The sequence below is a fragment of the Oculina patagonica genome, chromosome 2 (assembly GCF_052425735.1).
Source record: "Oculina patagonica isolate OP01 chromosome 2, crgOcupat, whole genome shotgun sequence".
NCBI lineage: Eukaryota > Metazoa > Cnidaria > Anthozoa > Scleractinia > Oculinidae > Oculina > Oculina patagonica.
Genome location: NC_135759.1, coordinates 36,444,425 through 36,461,751, shown reverse-complemented (window position 1 = coordinate 36,461,751; position 17,327 = coordinate 36,444,425). Strand labels below are relative to the sequence as shown.

The window sequence follows — 17,327 nt, the reverse complement described above, 5'->3', positions numbered from 1 at the left end:
TAAGATCAATAAAAATTGTTAATTTTAAAGTTTACCTAAGCATAATTCATACCACCTCTTTTATTAATTTTCAGTTTTGAATGATATTTTAGTTTCCCCGTTAGCTTAGTAGCTAAATACTCATTCACTCAAATAATAAAGTTGATTGATTCATTTTTATCCAGATCTTATGTGTGCTTCCAAGATCTAAATCACTTAAATTTGCCTGATCTGTGAAATGACCAAAAAAATCAAAGACTGCAACCAGAACGGACGGAAATCAGTCCGTGAAATGGTCTCTTTTAAAACGTGCTAAAATAAAACTCGCCGGGAATAACATACCACTGAATTAAACAAAGTTAGCTCATCGCGCGAGTACCAAACTGACAGTGAACCGTAAAACTCCAGAAATGAGCCATGCGCTTATATTTTCTCAATGCCCCATTTAGGTGAGCATATTTTCGGGGAGGGCCAACATCAACCTCGTTCATGAGCTCGAAATTTTACATTGTTCAAGCCCCGTCAGCCTCGCGCGTAAGCATGATTGAGCGATATTCTCAGAGAGAGAAATCAACTTTGTGTTAGCCCATGCATTATCAAGAAAATCAGTGAAAGAAATCCCTCCACCTGGGCAGGAGAAGACTGGGCGATGAATGGTCCGCGTTTCCTGCAATTAATTAATAAGTATTGCACAGTTTTATTTCTCTAAAAAATTCAATTGAATCGGTGTTGAGTAGACCGTACTTGATGCGTGTTGTGTAATTAAACATCACCATTAACTTCCGCGGTCTCGCATAAAAAAGCACAGCGAAACAACTCCAGCTTTCTGAGCTTTTAAATATATGAAGGTTCAAGGGCGTAGCTAGGGATCCTGTGGTGCCCGCGACCCTCCCTTTGTGAGAAGTTCAACAATCTACCAACATTATAATAATCAGGTGTCGAAAACGCGCAAATCCGAAGAATCAACATGGCATACACCTTTATTTTCCAGCGCTAGATAGGTTTTTGGTAGACTTGTCCGTCCCCCCACGCTCACTAGATCACTGCACACTGTCCCGCGACTAAAACACAGTGGATGTCGTCACGACAAACTGGTAAGTACCCCAGGCGTGACACAGTGTGACCCCCACCCCATTTGAAGAAAAAAACCCGAGCAACACCCCTGACCGATGAAAGTTTTTAAACATATTAAAAATTTCGGTGGAGCTCGAGGTATGTGGAGATACATGTAGAAGAGCTATTCAGCAAAGTTGCAAAGGCTCTTAGTGGAATCTCGCTTTTTCGTAGCCTGCGAATACAGCCGCCTCTCATTCGCTCCCGCTACTACGGGAGAAAAATGAGAGGCGGCTGAATGAGGGGCGGCTGTATTCGCAGGCTAGATTTCTCGAGAAACGACAATTGGTTCGAGAAATCAATCAGACTGAGGGAAGGGAAACCACTTTTGGTTCGGAAAGTTCGTGAAATTGAGGTTTCGAGAAATCTGGATTTCACTGCATCTTTTAATAAAGTATCAATCGCAAAGAGGAACCTGGAAGAGTTTTTTTTTACTGATTTGCAAAGAAACTAGCGCGTGCACACTACAGCCGCAAGTTTAAAGTATGGCTTGGCGACTGGCTTGGCTTCACTCTAGAAGCTAAGTTAGTTTCAAGTAAGGACTTGACTCGAGCGCACTTAAAAATCTCAAGTCGTACTTTACAAAACTTGGCTTCACACTTGATAACAAGGTAAATTACTTGAGGTACAAGCTGTCAATCACCTTTAGAACCGTGAAAACCGTGAAAACGCTGCACGCCGCTTTCGTTTGACTGCCATTTCCTATTGGTCAGGTGCGTTTTTAAGTGTGGTGTAGAAACAATTTACCGCTTCACAGTCAAAGCAGGTTCCAAGTGCACTTAGATCATACTTACGAGCTCTGGTGTGAAGCCAAGTATTGCTTTTAACACTGAAATAGATGTAGATGTGCGCCTAGCCATCGCATTTGCCTGCTGGAATATTATTATTGTTTTTAGCTTGAAAACAATATGCGTTTGTTGCAAATAAATACGCTGAATTCCACAAGGATTCCACCAAAGATTCCATGGAAGTCTGCGCCGGTCTGCGCCTCTCTGTGGCCGAGTCTTGCACTCGGACTGCGCTCTCCGCTCATTCCGTAAATTTCCGATGAAACACGAATAGCTCCGAACATCCCCGGAGGCCATGACCGAAGAAAGTAAACAGACAGTGCACAAGATGGCGGGCTATGCGCCACCGCCTGGCCCTTATGTGGGTTTTCAGCCCAGTTCTCAACCCATAGGGTTTGAAATGCACCAACCAGGTTATCCAGCTCCTAATACCGGACCTGGCTATCCTATAAATCCTCCTGCGCCAGACATTTATCGTCCGACCACAAATGAGTACACAAGCTATGCCAGACCTCAACCTGCCACACCGTCATACCATCACCACGGAGATGAAAATGCAGATAATCTTCCTCCTGTTGGGTTTGAAGGGATCCCCAGTAACCAGGATCCGGACACAGCTACTGCATCAGGTGTTAAACTACTTGAACACGGCAGGGAAAGCCCTGTTCCTGCAATTTATACACAGCCATCGGACCAAGATTCGCATCGCGTGCATCTACGCACAGATGTAGAGGTTCGTATAATTCATAAATATAAGCTTATTTATTCCTTTTGAATGTTAATTTGTCTTACAATTGTGATCACTAAGTGTTCTCTTTGGGAAAAAAGCTCTTTGTCAACTAGTGGTTTCAGGTTCTTGAACGTTTGTACGCTTTCTTTATTTATAGACTGTAGACAATCAAAGTTTAATTTTTGATCTTTTGAATTAAAATTACTGTAATCAGTCAGTCGCGAAAGTCGCATAGAAGTTTCTTTGCCGAACATTTTCTTGAAATACTTGAATACTGGTATCAATCGAGAGAATAAGAAAGTACATGTATATGAACTTTGACAACTTGAGACAATAAGTTAAGCTTATATTTGCTTTCTAGAGGAAGTACGATGTGACTATGAGCACAATATTATTTACATGCATGCATGATTCTATATAGAATCATTAAACTGTGTTCAACTCACTATTACATTTTGCAGCTTGTTTCAGGCTCTTGTGTGATAGGAATTTGAAATGATTATATTCGTGACATGTACAAGGGTTTTATACAATAGGTTTGGCAGGATGGTTTAATAATGTTTTGATGTTTTGTCATACATATAATATTACACCCGCTTTCAGTGTTATGTGCATATTGGCTTAAATAAATAAATAAATTACCTTTATTTAGACACGGCGAGGATTAAAGCTAAAGAAGCTTGTGGGGCCGTGTATTACTAGTCGGCATGACTTGTACTTAAACCCGAAACAACGAAACGAAACCACCAAAATGAAATGACACAGAAACGAGCGAAACCACTGAAACGACTGAAACAAAACAACCAAAACAGCCGAAACGAGCGAAACAAGGCGAAATCACCGAAACAAGCAAAACCCATTACTATTATTGAGAGCTAACCGTAAACAGGCTAACCGGAGTGCATAGTAGGCTAACCAAAGTAAATAGTAGGCAAACCAGAGTGTGTAGTAGGCTAACAGGAGTGCATAGTAGGCTAACCGGAGTGTATAGTAGGCTAACTGGAGTGCATAGTAGGCTAAATGGAGTGTATAGTACGGTAAGTGGCGGAAATCTTGAAGTTTTACTTGTTTCGGTGATTTCGTTTTGTTTTGCTCATTTCAGCCGTTTCGGTTGTTTCAGCGGTTTCGTTTTGGTTGTTTCAGCAGTTTCGGTGGTTTCGTTTTCGTTGTTTCGGGTTTTAGTACTTGCCTTACTAGTCGAATTGGAATTTTGGAAGTGTTGGCTTTTGTGGAGGGAGGAAAACTGGAGAACCCGGAGAAAACCCCTCGGAGCAAGGACGAGAACCAACAACAAACCCAACCCACAAAGACTTTCTATCGACATCTGTCTCTCGACATGCTAAGCGAACATAAGGGATCAAAATCTGCCAATGATCACAGCCCACTAGCTTGACCTTCTGAACTTGTGGGCTCATTTGCATAAAACGAACACCCGTATGCATCAGTTTTGATTAGTTTATTTCAAACAGTATGTCGAAAGATGGATGTAGAAAGATAGCTATATATGTAACACTGAAAGCGGGAAAATTACAATGTAGAAAAGAGTGTTTTGAGCAACTGAGGGGAACTTTCTCATACATGTACTAAGATTACTCTCTAGTTTTAGGTGCAGCACAGGTAAAAGAATGGTAACCAAGTTTAGCTTTTGATATAAAACGCTGATAACTAAGTAATAGTTTATCGCTACAATTCCTTAGATTATATTTGGACGTGGGCCTAAGAGAAGTAAGGGATGATAAATAAGAAGGCACTAAAAAAATTTTGTTTAGAATCTTAATGTAGTACCTTCTGGTATTGTTAACTTAAAAAATTGTCTTAACTTACAGGTCTGTCTAAAGGTACATGTAGTTGGTCATATATATAATTATTTTTACATTTTATACTTGAGCAAAACTCTGAGTCCTCTTTTACACAAAACTTCATATAACAGATGGTTTTGATAAAACTCACACCAGGGTTCATCAATTAAAGTCCTGTCTAATGGTCCTTCAGGACAAATGATTTTTCCTTCCTACAGGGAAATTAAAGAGTCACCATAACTACTACATGTATGTCCATGAGGATCAGGCAAACAATGATTGGTTTAGGATTTACACATGTTATACTTAGTTTACCATCAATATTACATGTGTGTAAAATGTTTCCTGCTGATCATGTATTTGTGTTCATGTCTGTAGCACCAAATATTACAGAATTGTAAATGGCATTTAAACTGAAGCCTTATGCATGTGCTGTTTCTACACCATGCAATTAGCATACCTAATTTTTGCCAATATCTTGTTTACACATTTTTGAGGGCTGTTATTGGTTACTATGAAAATTTTAAAATTTGCATCTACAAGGTGTTCCACAATAATTCAAAATTTCCTCTTTGTGTCTGCATTGTTATTGAGAAGCTGAAAAACATGTTTTTGCAGTTAATACATTGTTAAGGACCATATAGGGACCAATTTTAGTAACCTATGTTGTCAAGTGTAGACTATTTATTTTGCTTGTAGCTTAGCTCTAAAGTAAAAAAATATATATAATTTTCATACTTATCAAATGTAAAGGGACTGAAATGGATTATGAAAACCAGATCGGGAAAGCCAAGAAATTTATATTACCAAGAGCTGTAAGACAGTCAGAAGAAAAGAAATAGTGTTTCTTAGAATATTCCCTTTGCCCAGATTCATTGACATGTTATTATTGTATTATTGTCATCAGTAAGTTTTGAAACTTTTACATGTAGGCTTAGATCGAGCATTTTTGGTTAAACAGCTTGATTCAGTAGGGTTTTTTTCTTGACGTTTAGTTTAAATTTATAAATAAATGACAAAGTAGTCTTAAACTGTATGATTTCATGTTTAGTTGATTGTTTTCAGGATTTTGTAGCCAATGTTTTTAGATACAAATATGAAGTATTATTCTGCCATCAAACTGCATTTACATGCTATCAGATCCATTGTGTAATTTAGACTTTTTTTTTTCGTTTCTTTCAGAAAACAAATGGTTCTGATACGCTTTTCTTTAAAGATGGGAAGAGACGGATTGGTTAGTACTCTACTTTATACTGTCAACTTATTTTTATTTCTTATGTTACAAAAATACAGTGCTGAAAAACATGTTTTCAAGTTAAGAACTCAAGGTAGTTTTGTTTTGTTTGTTTTTGTTATTACTTTTTGTTAGCCCTACAGAAATTTGAAAATTTTCGTTTTGCAGTTATAAGTATACCGGTAACTTAGGCATGCATGTAACTTGAGTTATTGTTTACAATAACAGTTCAGAAAACATGTATATATCATGGAAGATTATTGTTTCATAACATTAATTTTCTACATCATGCATGCACAAATATCACTTTTTTAATAAATTTTTGTCAATTCATGCATGTACATTTTTATTTGAGTCCTTTTTTTAGTATCAGCAAACAACCCACTCTACAGTAAAATACATTTTGTACAGTCATACACTGCACTGTTGGACAAATCTAGTTGAGACAAGCAAATATCACACACTTTGAAATCACAAATTAATTTTCTTAATATTAACTTTAGATGGTAAATTAAAAGCTCAGTGATAAATAATGAAGATGAAATGTTCAACATTTCAGGAACATAGGACAAAGAAAAAAATAAAATTTAATTTGTATTTTTAAATTTATTTTTATTTATTAATTATTGTATTTCGTTATTGCTAGATTACATTCTGGCATATGAAATTGATACTACTAAAGACAGAGAGTGGCAACAAAAGCGAGAAGAAAAACGAATAGCATTTGAGGCAAATCTGGAAAGAGAAAATCTAGAATTGGAAGCTGAAGGCATTGAGGTACGTGTAAATCTGTTTTATAAAAGACTGCCATTATTATTGCAGTTTTCAGTGAAATGAAAACTCTGAAATTCAAAATCCAACTAGCGATTGATTGCCTTTTCGCTGCCCTCAATCTTAATTATGGCAACAGCCAACAAACCATGAAAAACATGAGACCTAATTAATGTCAGCTCATAATCAGTTAATGTATGTATCTATTCTTCATCATACTATGAATGTGTTTTATTGACAGACTTCCAGTAATGGGAAGACAGCTTATATCAAGATCCATGCACCTTGGAAAGTTCTCACTCGAGGTGCAGAGGAGATGCTCATGAAGATGCCAATCAAGGTACGTCACAGTATTGTGCTCAAGGAATCAATATACATGTTAATATAACATGTAAACATATCTACTAACTTGCAATCCTAAAACAAATTTGATAAAGGGAGGCAAGCGTGGCCGAGTGGTTAAGGGCGCTGGTGTTGTAATCTGCAGGTCCCCGGTTCAAGACCTGCCCTTGCCACTAGCTGGATTTGTTTCTTGGTTGTCCCGAGTTCAAATCCTCTACCACACTTTGTATATAGCCAACTGGTCTGCCTCCTGCCAGTGAGGATTTTTAACCTTGTTATGTTCATTTAAAAATATTTGTTTCCTCTGTTTCAGTGGCATGCCTGTAAACTAGCTATCTCGTTGAGATATGAAGCTAAGTGCATGACCACTATAAACATATATTTATTATTATTTATTATTATTATAAACAATTGCGTACATAGGAAAATGACTTGGACACTAGGGATTGGACTGAGAGATGTTTTGACACCATTGGAGTTCGTAATCCATTTGAAATCAGAATCGAGGATCTTCCAGAACAGCCAAACTACTTCACCTGTGCCTTTAGAAGAGACAAACTTGACAAGTAAGTGTTTGAACTTGGTCAGACTAATATGGCCCAATATGACCAGACCAATATGGCTTGGGTTTTGATTCCAGGACCCGGCATCATATGTGCCAGGTTGAGTTTGTTGTTGGTTCTCATCCTTGCTCCGAGGGTATTTCTCCAGGTTCTCCACAAAAACCAATAATTTATTTCCAAACTGCAATTCAACCTGGATAGAGGACCCGCATGAAAGCCAGCAAGAGCTGATGTGGCTTCCTCTCAAAATAAAGTTAGTTAGTTTTCTTGAAGGAGTGTTAAAGTAGTAAATTCAGTTGAAAATCAATAATAAGCAACAATTTTTTTCAAAGGTTTTTAATTCCAGACAACAGGGATGACTTCTTCACAAGTGCACAACGGAGTAGAATTGTAAGTTAAATTTTGAAAATTAGCATCTGCTTTTGTTAAAATTTAATAATTGATTTTAAAATAAATGCAATGTGGGCGTCATGCCAGGCGCCTTACATATGGATGATATATTTTCAATTTTTTTTTTCATGCTACATAACATTATATTCTGCTTCAAGTGGTCAGTGTAAAACCACAATATCTACATGACTGTACATTCTTCAACTAGGCATAAATTCATAATTTGCAGGTTCATAGAATTTTGATGAGAAGTCAGTATGGCGAAAAAAGGAGTCAGATTGGTATGTATGTTGTAGTTCAATTTGACTTTGGTTCAAAAATTTTGAACCATAACCCCCCCCCCCCCAAAAAAAAAAAAAAAAAAAAAAAAATAAAAAAAAAGGAAAAACACGGTTAAACACTGACACACTTTTCATACCTCCTGTTTAGTTTTAATTCACGATATCTTAAACTTGGATGCTTTCTTGATATCATTTTTTCGAGATTATCACTTCTAAACACTTCTGAAACACTTGTAATTCGTATGAATCGTACGCGAATGATGAATGCTTAGTAACCAAGCTTTGAAATGTAGAGAAGAGTCTGGGCATTAAAAACAAACATGGTGGCACTATCTTCGGAAGAAACCACATTTTCAAGATTTTTGAAAACTGCTACTTACAACAGGATAAAAACTTCATGCAGAATAAGAGTTTGATAATCCGGGAGATGCATTTGCTGTGAAGGTCAATAAAAAAGCGAAACGGTCGGCCATTTGCCTTGTGAGTACTTGCGTTTATCTTGGTGCTTTCTCGCACGCGACGGAAAGGCAGTGAACAACAACAAAGTTTTCAGGTTGTTATATGTTTATTCAGTGACCTCTTGAGAAGTTTTTATGAATATTAATTAGGCCTTTGAGAACTCGAACCAGAGATGTTTCCGTAGATAAGCCGCAACCCCGATTTTTGACTTGAATTTAGAGGAAAAAGGTGCGGCTTTTACATGGATCGTTACGGTACATTAACAGAGGAATTCATAACCGTGAAGGAGGTTTGGATACTTGGTCTTAATTAGCATAGATTTTTACAATTTTTTCTCTGTACTTCGTAGTTTTTGTTTCCATTGAGCAGATTTTAAACACTCAAGACAGCGTTTCATTGGCTATCCAAACACCTCAATTTCTTCATTAAAAATACTCCACTGCACGTCATATTTTCAAATCTCTTTTTAGTGTTTGGATATCCGGATGAAACACTGTCTCTAATGTTTGATATATTTCTTCAAGCTGCATAGCCCAGGATATAATAAAAATATTGCCCTATGGTTGTCTAGTTATTCAGCAGATGTCGGGAAAATAGCTGTTACAAGTCAAAATTAGCTTTAGGTCTAAATTTTCAACCTAGGTTATTTTTTTTTAACCCCAGTTTATTTTTTATACTAGGTAAATAAGTAGAAAATTAAAATTAAAACACCTTCCCTCCCTCGCTGTCTCTGAACCCCCCCCCCCTTCACCATCCTTACTTACCCTCCCCTACCATCTGCTGTAATACCACCCCCAAGTAGTACCATCGGATTTTTTTTTTCTTTTTATCCAACCCCTTATCCACTTCACCACATAGGAAATGTTGGGTGACTCACTATTTTTTTAAAAAATAGACTCCAATCCAAACCTTAACCCTGATAATAACCATAAATTTTACCTAGGTTGAAAAAAATAACCTAGGTTAAAAAAAATTTAACCTGAATTTAAATTTGACCTGTAACATAGCAGGGTCGTAACCAGGTATATTTTTTCATCGCTGATCCCTTCTTCTGTCCCTAAAATGTGGCAACATTTTCCCTGTTCCATTCTGTCCCATCTGTGGCCGATCCGGATCCCATGACTTGGACCCGGGATCCCGGGTCCAGATCCCGATCCCGAGGCTGTGATCCCTGATCCCAAGGCTGTGATCCCTGATCCCATATACCTTGTTACGACCCTGACATAGCCACCAGCTTTCTTGGGAATTGTGGTTATAAATTCAAAATTTGATCTGCAAGGTACAGCTTACATTTGAAATTTCCAAGTGTGATTCCCATTTCTTTGGCAATTTGAAGATAGGCTGTTGCTAATTTCTCACAGTCTGTTAAAGTGCCTATGAAGTAAAAAATAATTGCTGTTTAGTTTAAAGGCTTTTCAAAATAAAGAAGAATGGCGTTTTCCTTTTTGCAATATCTTTTTTCCTTTTAGAGATATTTTTGTTTTTATATTATGCAAGTTATGACGTCATTAATTGTTCCACAAAAAGATGAAGCATTGAATCAAGAAAATCTCTAGGAATATTTGAGCTGTGTTCTTCAAACTTGGCACGATTAATGTACACCACAAAAGACACAAAATGACTCCTGTCGTGCCGTTGCCATGGCAACAGTTTTGCTGCAGATACCTATTTTAATTAATACTGATGTCCCCAGTTTTTGCTTAATCAAAGATGATCCACCCCTAACAAGCTAAAGAGGAGAGTTAGGGTAATAGGGCATAATGTGTGTTCCAAGCTGGACCCTCTGTCCCACTTTAAAGGGTTGCAAATTGAAATATTTGGTTTATGACAGAAAGAGCCTGGAACCAAGAGTGTTGCTATGGTTACATCATAATATGAGCCATCTTGCACCTTTAAGGAAGGTCACTACTGATGCCAAGTTTCAGAAATATCACCTTTATATTTTCAGAGATAGCCTTGATTTTGTGATCTATCTTTTAGTGGAACAATTTATGACGTCATCACTTTCCTAATTTGCATAACACAAAAATGTGAATATCTCCTAAACGAAATAAGATCTTTCAAAACGGTAAACGCCATTCTTCTTTATTTGTACAAGGCTTTCAAATAAGCATTAATTAATTTTTACTTCATAGGCACTTTAATAAACAGTCGGCTTATATACATTTCGCCGATAAAAGGTTAAAAATAAAACTTAAGGTAAAAGCTGTTAAAATTGATGCTAAACGTTTTCGATCTGTTTGATCATCTCTGTTGATGATCGAACAGATCTAAAACGTTTAGCATCAATTTTAACAGCTTTTACCTTAAGTTTTATTTTTAAACAGTCGGCTATATATGAAAATTCTTTTCTGGAATTATCTGAATATTCCGCCGCAACATTGCACCTGGGGTTCTTATCAAAAGAACATCTTACATTGTACTTAATATTATAAGTTTCTTTTTGTGCTCTGAACACTCCATAACAGACATGATTGTTAGTTTTAAGGATAATCTCAGTAGGATTTTAATTTTGACTACCGGTTATCTCAACTTTTCACAACCAGAGCACTTGTTACTTTTCTCAGGGTCTACAACATTAACTCTGTATTCATTTATAATATTATATTATTGTTAACAATTATTTATTTAAAAGGTATTGGACGCTTGATAAACAATGGAAGCTACTCTGCAGCTTATCCTTTACATGAGGTAAATTAAATCATTTTCATTCTAACATACAATGTACATGTACTGTCTGGTAATGTTCCCCATGTACATATAAAAAACAAAATATGTACACATAAGTTATAGTTAGTTCTTTACAAGTTCTCTTTACTTAATTTGTTTTCCTTGTCAAGCTTTTGGCTCTTCTATTTAGTATTCGTATCAGATACAAGTGAATGTTGTTTTAATTTTTGTTTGTACCTTTCTCACCACAAATGTAGTCAGTCTAGATGCCCGTCTAGAAAGGAAAATGTAGACTGTGGCCCTCTAAAGACATTTTAGCCATTCAAATTCTTGAATTTGGTAGTTCCCAGTCCTTGTGAGACATGGCCATATTATAAAACTAGTTAAAAATATTAAATTAATTAACTTCCTTGAAGGAAATTAAAACCCCATTTCGCAAAATGGAGGTAGGGTGCCCGAGGGGCCCAGGGGCTGCAACCGCAGTCACACCCCAAGGCGGAAGAACACCCAAGCGACCAGAACAACCCACAACCTAGCCACAAGCCCCCTAAATAGCACCCGTCACACTGAGGCCACCGGCTCAGTGGGAATAAGCAAGAAAATCCCTCGTTACCTGTTGTCCATGTAGTGTGCATGAAAATTCATTCAAGATTGAAGTAAATGCAAATCAGGGAAAAAAGGGTTCCCATTTCATGCAGCATAAAAGTGATTTTCCTCTGCTGAAACCTGGTTAGAAAAAGTTAAAGAAGCTCAAAAACATTCAACAATTTCCCATTATTTCTTTCTGTACCCAATCAATATGGCCTTGGCTCTAGCCCAGGCTTGGCTACCAGCCGGTGATGGGTGTTGGCTAGCAAATTTATAACCTTTATACTAACCCAATGACTAGTAAGTCAAAAAGTTAAGGTTGAGCACTGATTATGCTTGAGACAGGAAGGCATAGTTAAAAAATTAGTAATTATGTTTAATTTTTTACTTGCTGGATTTGGCTATAAAAATGGCACATTTCTAGGCTTAATAACAATAAATTTCAAACCTTATTTTCTATTATTGTTCTTATTGTTCAGATTGTTCTATTATTTATTAGGCATTTAGAACTGTCAAAGTCGAACAAAGCTATACAGGTCGAAATTCACGTTCTGTAAGTGCATGTGGTGAAAGTCTTCTCCAATCGTAAAGATTGGAGGAACCAGATTGTTCATCACTGCAGGTCTTTTGACTTAAGTTTCCATAAGGTGAACACCCAGGCCCTGATTGAGAAAAGCAACTGTCCAATACATGTTATTGTATCAGGTTTTTCAGGTTGCTTGGCAATTACTAAAATCAGTTTAAGTTATACTCGTTAGAGAAAAGTGAAATTAATATTACCCAAGATCAAAACAGAACACAAAGACACTAACTTCATTGTATAATAAATAGCTTGACTTTTCAATCTAAAGTCCAACATACTGCCGCCCATTATTATTTATGAGTGACAGTGCAATAATTATTTTCAATTGGCAATGACCACATTGTAAAAAATTATGTTATTCATGCTATGTACCATATTTATTAGCGCCCTGGGCACTTATTAAATTTTTGGACTTTGAGAGTGGGCGCTTTTTCGAGGCTGGGCGCTTATTAAATTTTTACCATTTCAGCAAGTAGTAACAACGAAACATTAAATAATAGCTAAACGTAAAGATGTACGAAAGAAGAATTTTAACTGTTCATTGAAAGTTTCGTGAATTACTAAGAAAACTTGGTTTTCGTAAACGTCTTTTAGTAGTACTAAGTTGACAACATTCAACCCAATTGTCACTAAGGTCAATACTCTTCTTGTATACCTCAGATTTTTTAAAGGAGTGGGGCAGGGTGGGCGCTTATTAACTTTTCCTACCTATAGGGTGGGCGCTTATTCGAGGTGGGCACTTTTTCGAGGTTGGGCGCTTAATCAAATAAATACGGTATTTGTACAGTCAGTGTTAATAACACTCTTGCATTATTTTGATGTTTCTACAGGGCCCCTATGAACTGGATCAGTCCAATGAACCCCCAAGACCTGAAAATGCTAGACAGGTAAGTTCATTAAAACATTTTCATGAGATTAATTTAAGGTGGCTCTATAGTTTTGTTACCACCTGATGAAAGCTGTAAGAACCTATGTGTGCTAGCTGATGAAAATTTCAGGGAGAAATGATCAGCCACGGATTTATGTTAAACATTTCAAATAGAAACTTATCCTTAACATATTTTAAAGGCCATATAATGCTGTTTAAACTTCCAAAGAGTATGAGGTGTAGATTTACAAAATGCCCAGTAAACACTGTAAAGCAAGCCTAGTGGTTTCAACCTTGACACATGCTCAAATAGGGATCTTGGAGAATTTTTATTCTGATGGGGTAATTGTTACACATGTTCATTTATCGGCAAAAATGGCAACGGTCATGTAGGTCAAGTTTCCTTTGAAAATTCTGTAGAAGTTGGCAGATGGGTTTTAACATATTTTAATTATAATGCTGTTATAATTATAGTGCTGTTTATATAAGCTTCTTGTTTATCTTTGCACAACTCATATTCCCCCCTGGTTTGTTGCCATTTTTGTTTTCTACTTAGAAAATTAACATATTTAGACATTATTCTGCAAAATTAATTATTCTGTGTCCTCCCGATAAATTATGTCCTGTAATTAAGTTGTAGTGGTGATTTAAATCACTGAATTAAAGTTGTTGTCGGCAGAAATTAGTATTTCTACTCTGGAGAGATCAGAGATTATTTTCTCCCTTTAAAACTTCTGTTTGTTTTTATTTAGCTGTTGTTTCACACATGGGTAAATGCACATCAATGGTACAAAATGCAGCCATTGGATCACATCAGGTATAACTTTAGTTAATCAACCCCCAAGTTAAGACCATTTGAGTTGCCATGGCGACTAAAATTGAGAAGAAGAATTGAAAGTGTGAGCGTAATTTAGTGAGTAAAATGTTTCACTGGCAACCAAACTTTTGAAGTCGTTGGCCAAATGGCCACTAAGGAAAAAAAAACTTGGAGGGTTGACTTATTTACCGTAGTTTTTCGGTTATAAGGCGCACTCATTTTTAAGACGCACCCCAAACTTGGCAACATTGTTATGCTAAGTTTACAAACTGAAAATTATCCTAAAACACTTGGTTATAAGACGCACCAGGAGTTAGAGAGTTGAGAAGATGTGGTGATCAATTTAAGGATAGTTCTTCTTACAGAATTTGAATGTTTAAATGTTCATCATACTCCTTGGCACAATCTTTGAGTAAAGAGGTAACATTTCCTGCTAAAGTAAGAATTGAAAGTGTGAGCTTTATTTAGTGAGTAAAATTTTTCACTGGCAACCAAACTTTTGAAGTTGGTGGCCAAATTATTAATTTATTTATAAAAAGAAATTTAATAATAAATATTATTAGTGGTCAATGGTATTTGTTGTTTATTTTGTTGCAGAGATTACTTTGGGGAAAAAATTGGCATCTATTTTGCTTGGTTGGGTAAGAAACTGCAGTAATACTTGTAACTATACCACACATTGTGTACTTATGAACGTGTACTGTTTATAATATATCTAATAACGTTTTCTTTGCTGCTTTGCCTCATGTTATCTACATGTATTTATTATCAGTCTGTAACAAGAACAACATGAATCATTAATTTTGTGGCAAAACTTTGTGCCCACCCTCACAAGATTTCTCTTACAGGGTTTGACAAAAGGACTTCAACACTATTTTAGTTTTATGTTCTTTTTTATTAGCAAAGTCGGCCATTATTAGTGAAAGCTAAAGAAAAGTGAAAAGTGTATTGTTAAATTGATAGAGATGATTGTTCATCATGGTTTGAACTTTCAGTCAGTATCAAACTAGTAATACTGGATGTCAAAATTTATGCTTATTGATACTGCAAAATCCTGGTTAAAGACCTCCCCCAACTAATACCCCTCTGGTTTTGAGCCCATTTGCCTGCTTACAGCAACCCACCCCCACGCCCACCCCCACGCCAACCGTTTCTTACTAACATCCTTGCAGCAAATTTTACTTCAAATAAAAACAGACAGTGAATAAGTTTCAACGTGCAAAACTAAATATATAATTTTAACATAGTTAGCAGAGCCACACAGTCAAATTCACAAAATCCAACAGTGCAAGCAAATCGCTTTGCCAGAATTTTTTATCTCGCGCAAGTTTTTGGAGTTTAGATCTTCATTTCCACCGCCAACATTATAAAACAGTAAAATTGGTTCATGCTTTTAGCTGTGTACTATTGAGTTGCTCTTGACTGTCACCTCAAGTAACTCTTTCGCTTCTTTGATTGTATTCTACAAACGTCCCGCATGCACCATAACTCAATATATAGTGCAACGGAAAGCATGAACCATTTATTGTTACTTCATCAGAGTGCATGGCTTTCTTGCATTAAATTCTCCCTTGTAGTGTACAGTTGTTTCTTGTCAAAATGTATTTTTTCCATGCCACTTGGCCCCTCCGGATATAAGCAGCTATGACTAGTGAAACAAAACCTCTTACAAAGTTGTGCAATGTATGAGCCTATTAGTAATAGTAATTGGACTGAGTGGAGTACAATTCAGGGAGTAATCGGGCGAGTCATTTCGAAATCACGAGCACGATTACTCTCTGAATTTTACGACATGAGGTCCAATTACTAATTAATCGTGTCAATAACAAAATTCGAGGTTAGGAAGTCTTTAGGAACCTTTTCTGTGAGGAAAAGTCAAAGGTAAATTCAGTTGGTTGCACAAAAAGTTAGAAAACAGCAAGAAAAAACCCATTCAAATGCGCATGATTGACGCGCGGATGGCGTAGATGTCCAATTACAGGTATCCAATTTGAAGTTGCTCAAATTGGATACCTGTAATTAGACACCCACGTGATCGCGCGCCGATTACGCGACAAATAGGCGCACGCAGAACCAATCAAAAACAAGAATTTTGTTATAGATATGATTAGTATTATAATGATGTTCTGCATGATGTCTGGCAGGTTTCTACACTGCGATGTTGCTCCCAGCAGCTATCATGGGTATCATTTGTGTGATTTATGGTCTGGCCAAGTTGGGCTCTTACATTCCAGTGTAAGTAATAAATGTAACGAATTCTCTTTTATGATGTGAAAGGCTCACATGCTGCAGTTGTTAAGGCCATACAAAAAAATGCACGTATTTTACCTACAGTACATACAGAACTCTGTTTAAACTCATCAAAAAGGTTTAAAAGAGCATTCTGAATGAATTACAACTTTACCACAACAACTGAAACTGTCATTGATTAATTTATTATTAGTGTACATGCATTACATTTTACAAGAAAGAAACCTTCATAGCATATAATAGAGAAGTACATTTGTAGCTGAGTGACACATCTATAGTAACACAGTTAAATTTTATCTTTGTGTTAAATGGCATGTACTGTACATTGTACAAATGTTTTTAAGTGTGCAGGAATTGACTAAAACAACAACAACAAAAATAATGCACCTATCAATGTTAAGCCCGAGGGGGGTCGGGCAAGGGGTGGGGATTTTGACATTTTCTATAAAAAAATGTCAAATTCCCACCCCGGGACAAAATAATTGGTCAAAATCCCCATGAAAGGTGGTCAGATGTCCCTTCAAACCTTCATATATGACCAAAATCCCTACCCTGGGGCCATCACGTACGATCAAAATCCCTACCCTGGGGACCTACCTCACGATCAAATTCCCGTGGTTAGCCCGACCCCCCCCCTCGGGCTTAACATTGATAGGTGCATAAACAAACAAGAACTGTCAGTAAAGGGTATTGTACACTGCATTGCCTTCTTGCGGTTGCCAATCATTACTCTCTTGAATGAAGTTACTAGAGATTACACTGTCTTGCAATGAGCAGTAGTGTTGCCCTTGGGTATATAGAGCAGTTTTTTCTACTATCCTATTAAGTAAATTAGTTATTTGATTTTCTGGTTTTACATTTGCCAAATTCTGTAGCTGGTTCTCAATGTCATTAGTAATTAGTCTATTCACTAAGGACAATCTCTTTTTCTTTTAGGAAAGACATCTGTGACGAATCAAAGAATTTTCCTATGTGCCCTCGCTGTGATGGAGGTTGCCCTTACTGGCATCTCTATGATACCTGCATTTACTCCAAGGTACATACATAAAAAAAAATCAGATGTTAAAATTTTCCAAATTTTGGGCAAAAATTTTGGACACTT

General features: G+C 36.7%; 1 protein-coding gene across 1 annotated transcript in view; it reads left to right on the top strand.

Annotated features, from left to right (window-relative positions):
* The first annotated feature begins 2,176 nt into the window (after positions 1-2,176).
* LOC144644510 (anoctamin-5-like) overlaps positions 2,177-17,327 on the top strand; it is a 30,480-nt gene continuing 15,329 nt past the window's right edge. The window contains exons 1-13 of the mRNA XM_078504006.1: positions 2,177-2,613; positions 5,592-5,643; positions 6,290-6,420; positions 6,656-6,754; positions 7,180-7,322; positions 7,652-7,709; positions 7,939-7,990; positions 11,085-11,140; positions 13,121-13,177; positions 13,911-13,975; positions 14,573-14,616; positions 16,120-16,210; positions 17,162-17,261. Coding sequence (XP_078360132.1) covers positions 2,209-2,613; positions 5,592-5,643; positions 6,290-6,420; positions 6,656-6,754; positions 7,180-7,322; positions 7,652-7,709; positions 7,939-7,990; positions 11,085-11,140; positions 13,121-13,177; positions 13,911-13,975; positions 14,573-14,616; positions 16,120-16,210; positions 17,162-17,261 — 1,353 coding nt within the window. The 5' untranslated portion in view covers positions 2,177-2,208. The remainder of the gene's footprint in view (positions 2,614-5,591; positions 5,644-6,289; positions 6,421-6,655; positions 6,755-7,179; positions 7,323-7,651; positions 7,710-7,938; positions 7,991-11,084; positions 11,141-13,120; positions 13,178-13,910; positions 13,976-14,572; positions 14,617-16,119; positions 16,211-17,161; positions 17,262-17,327) is intronic.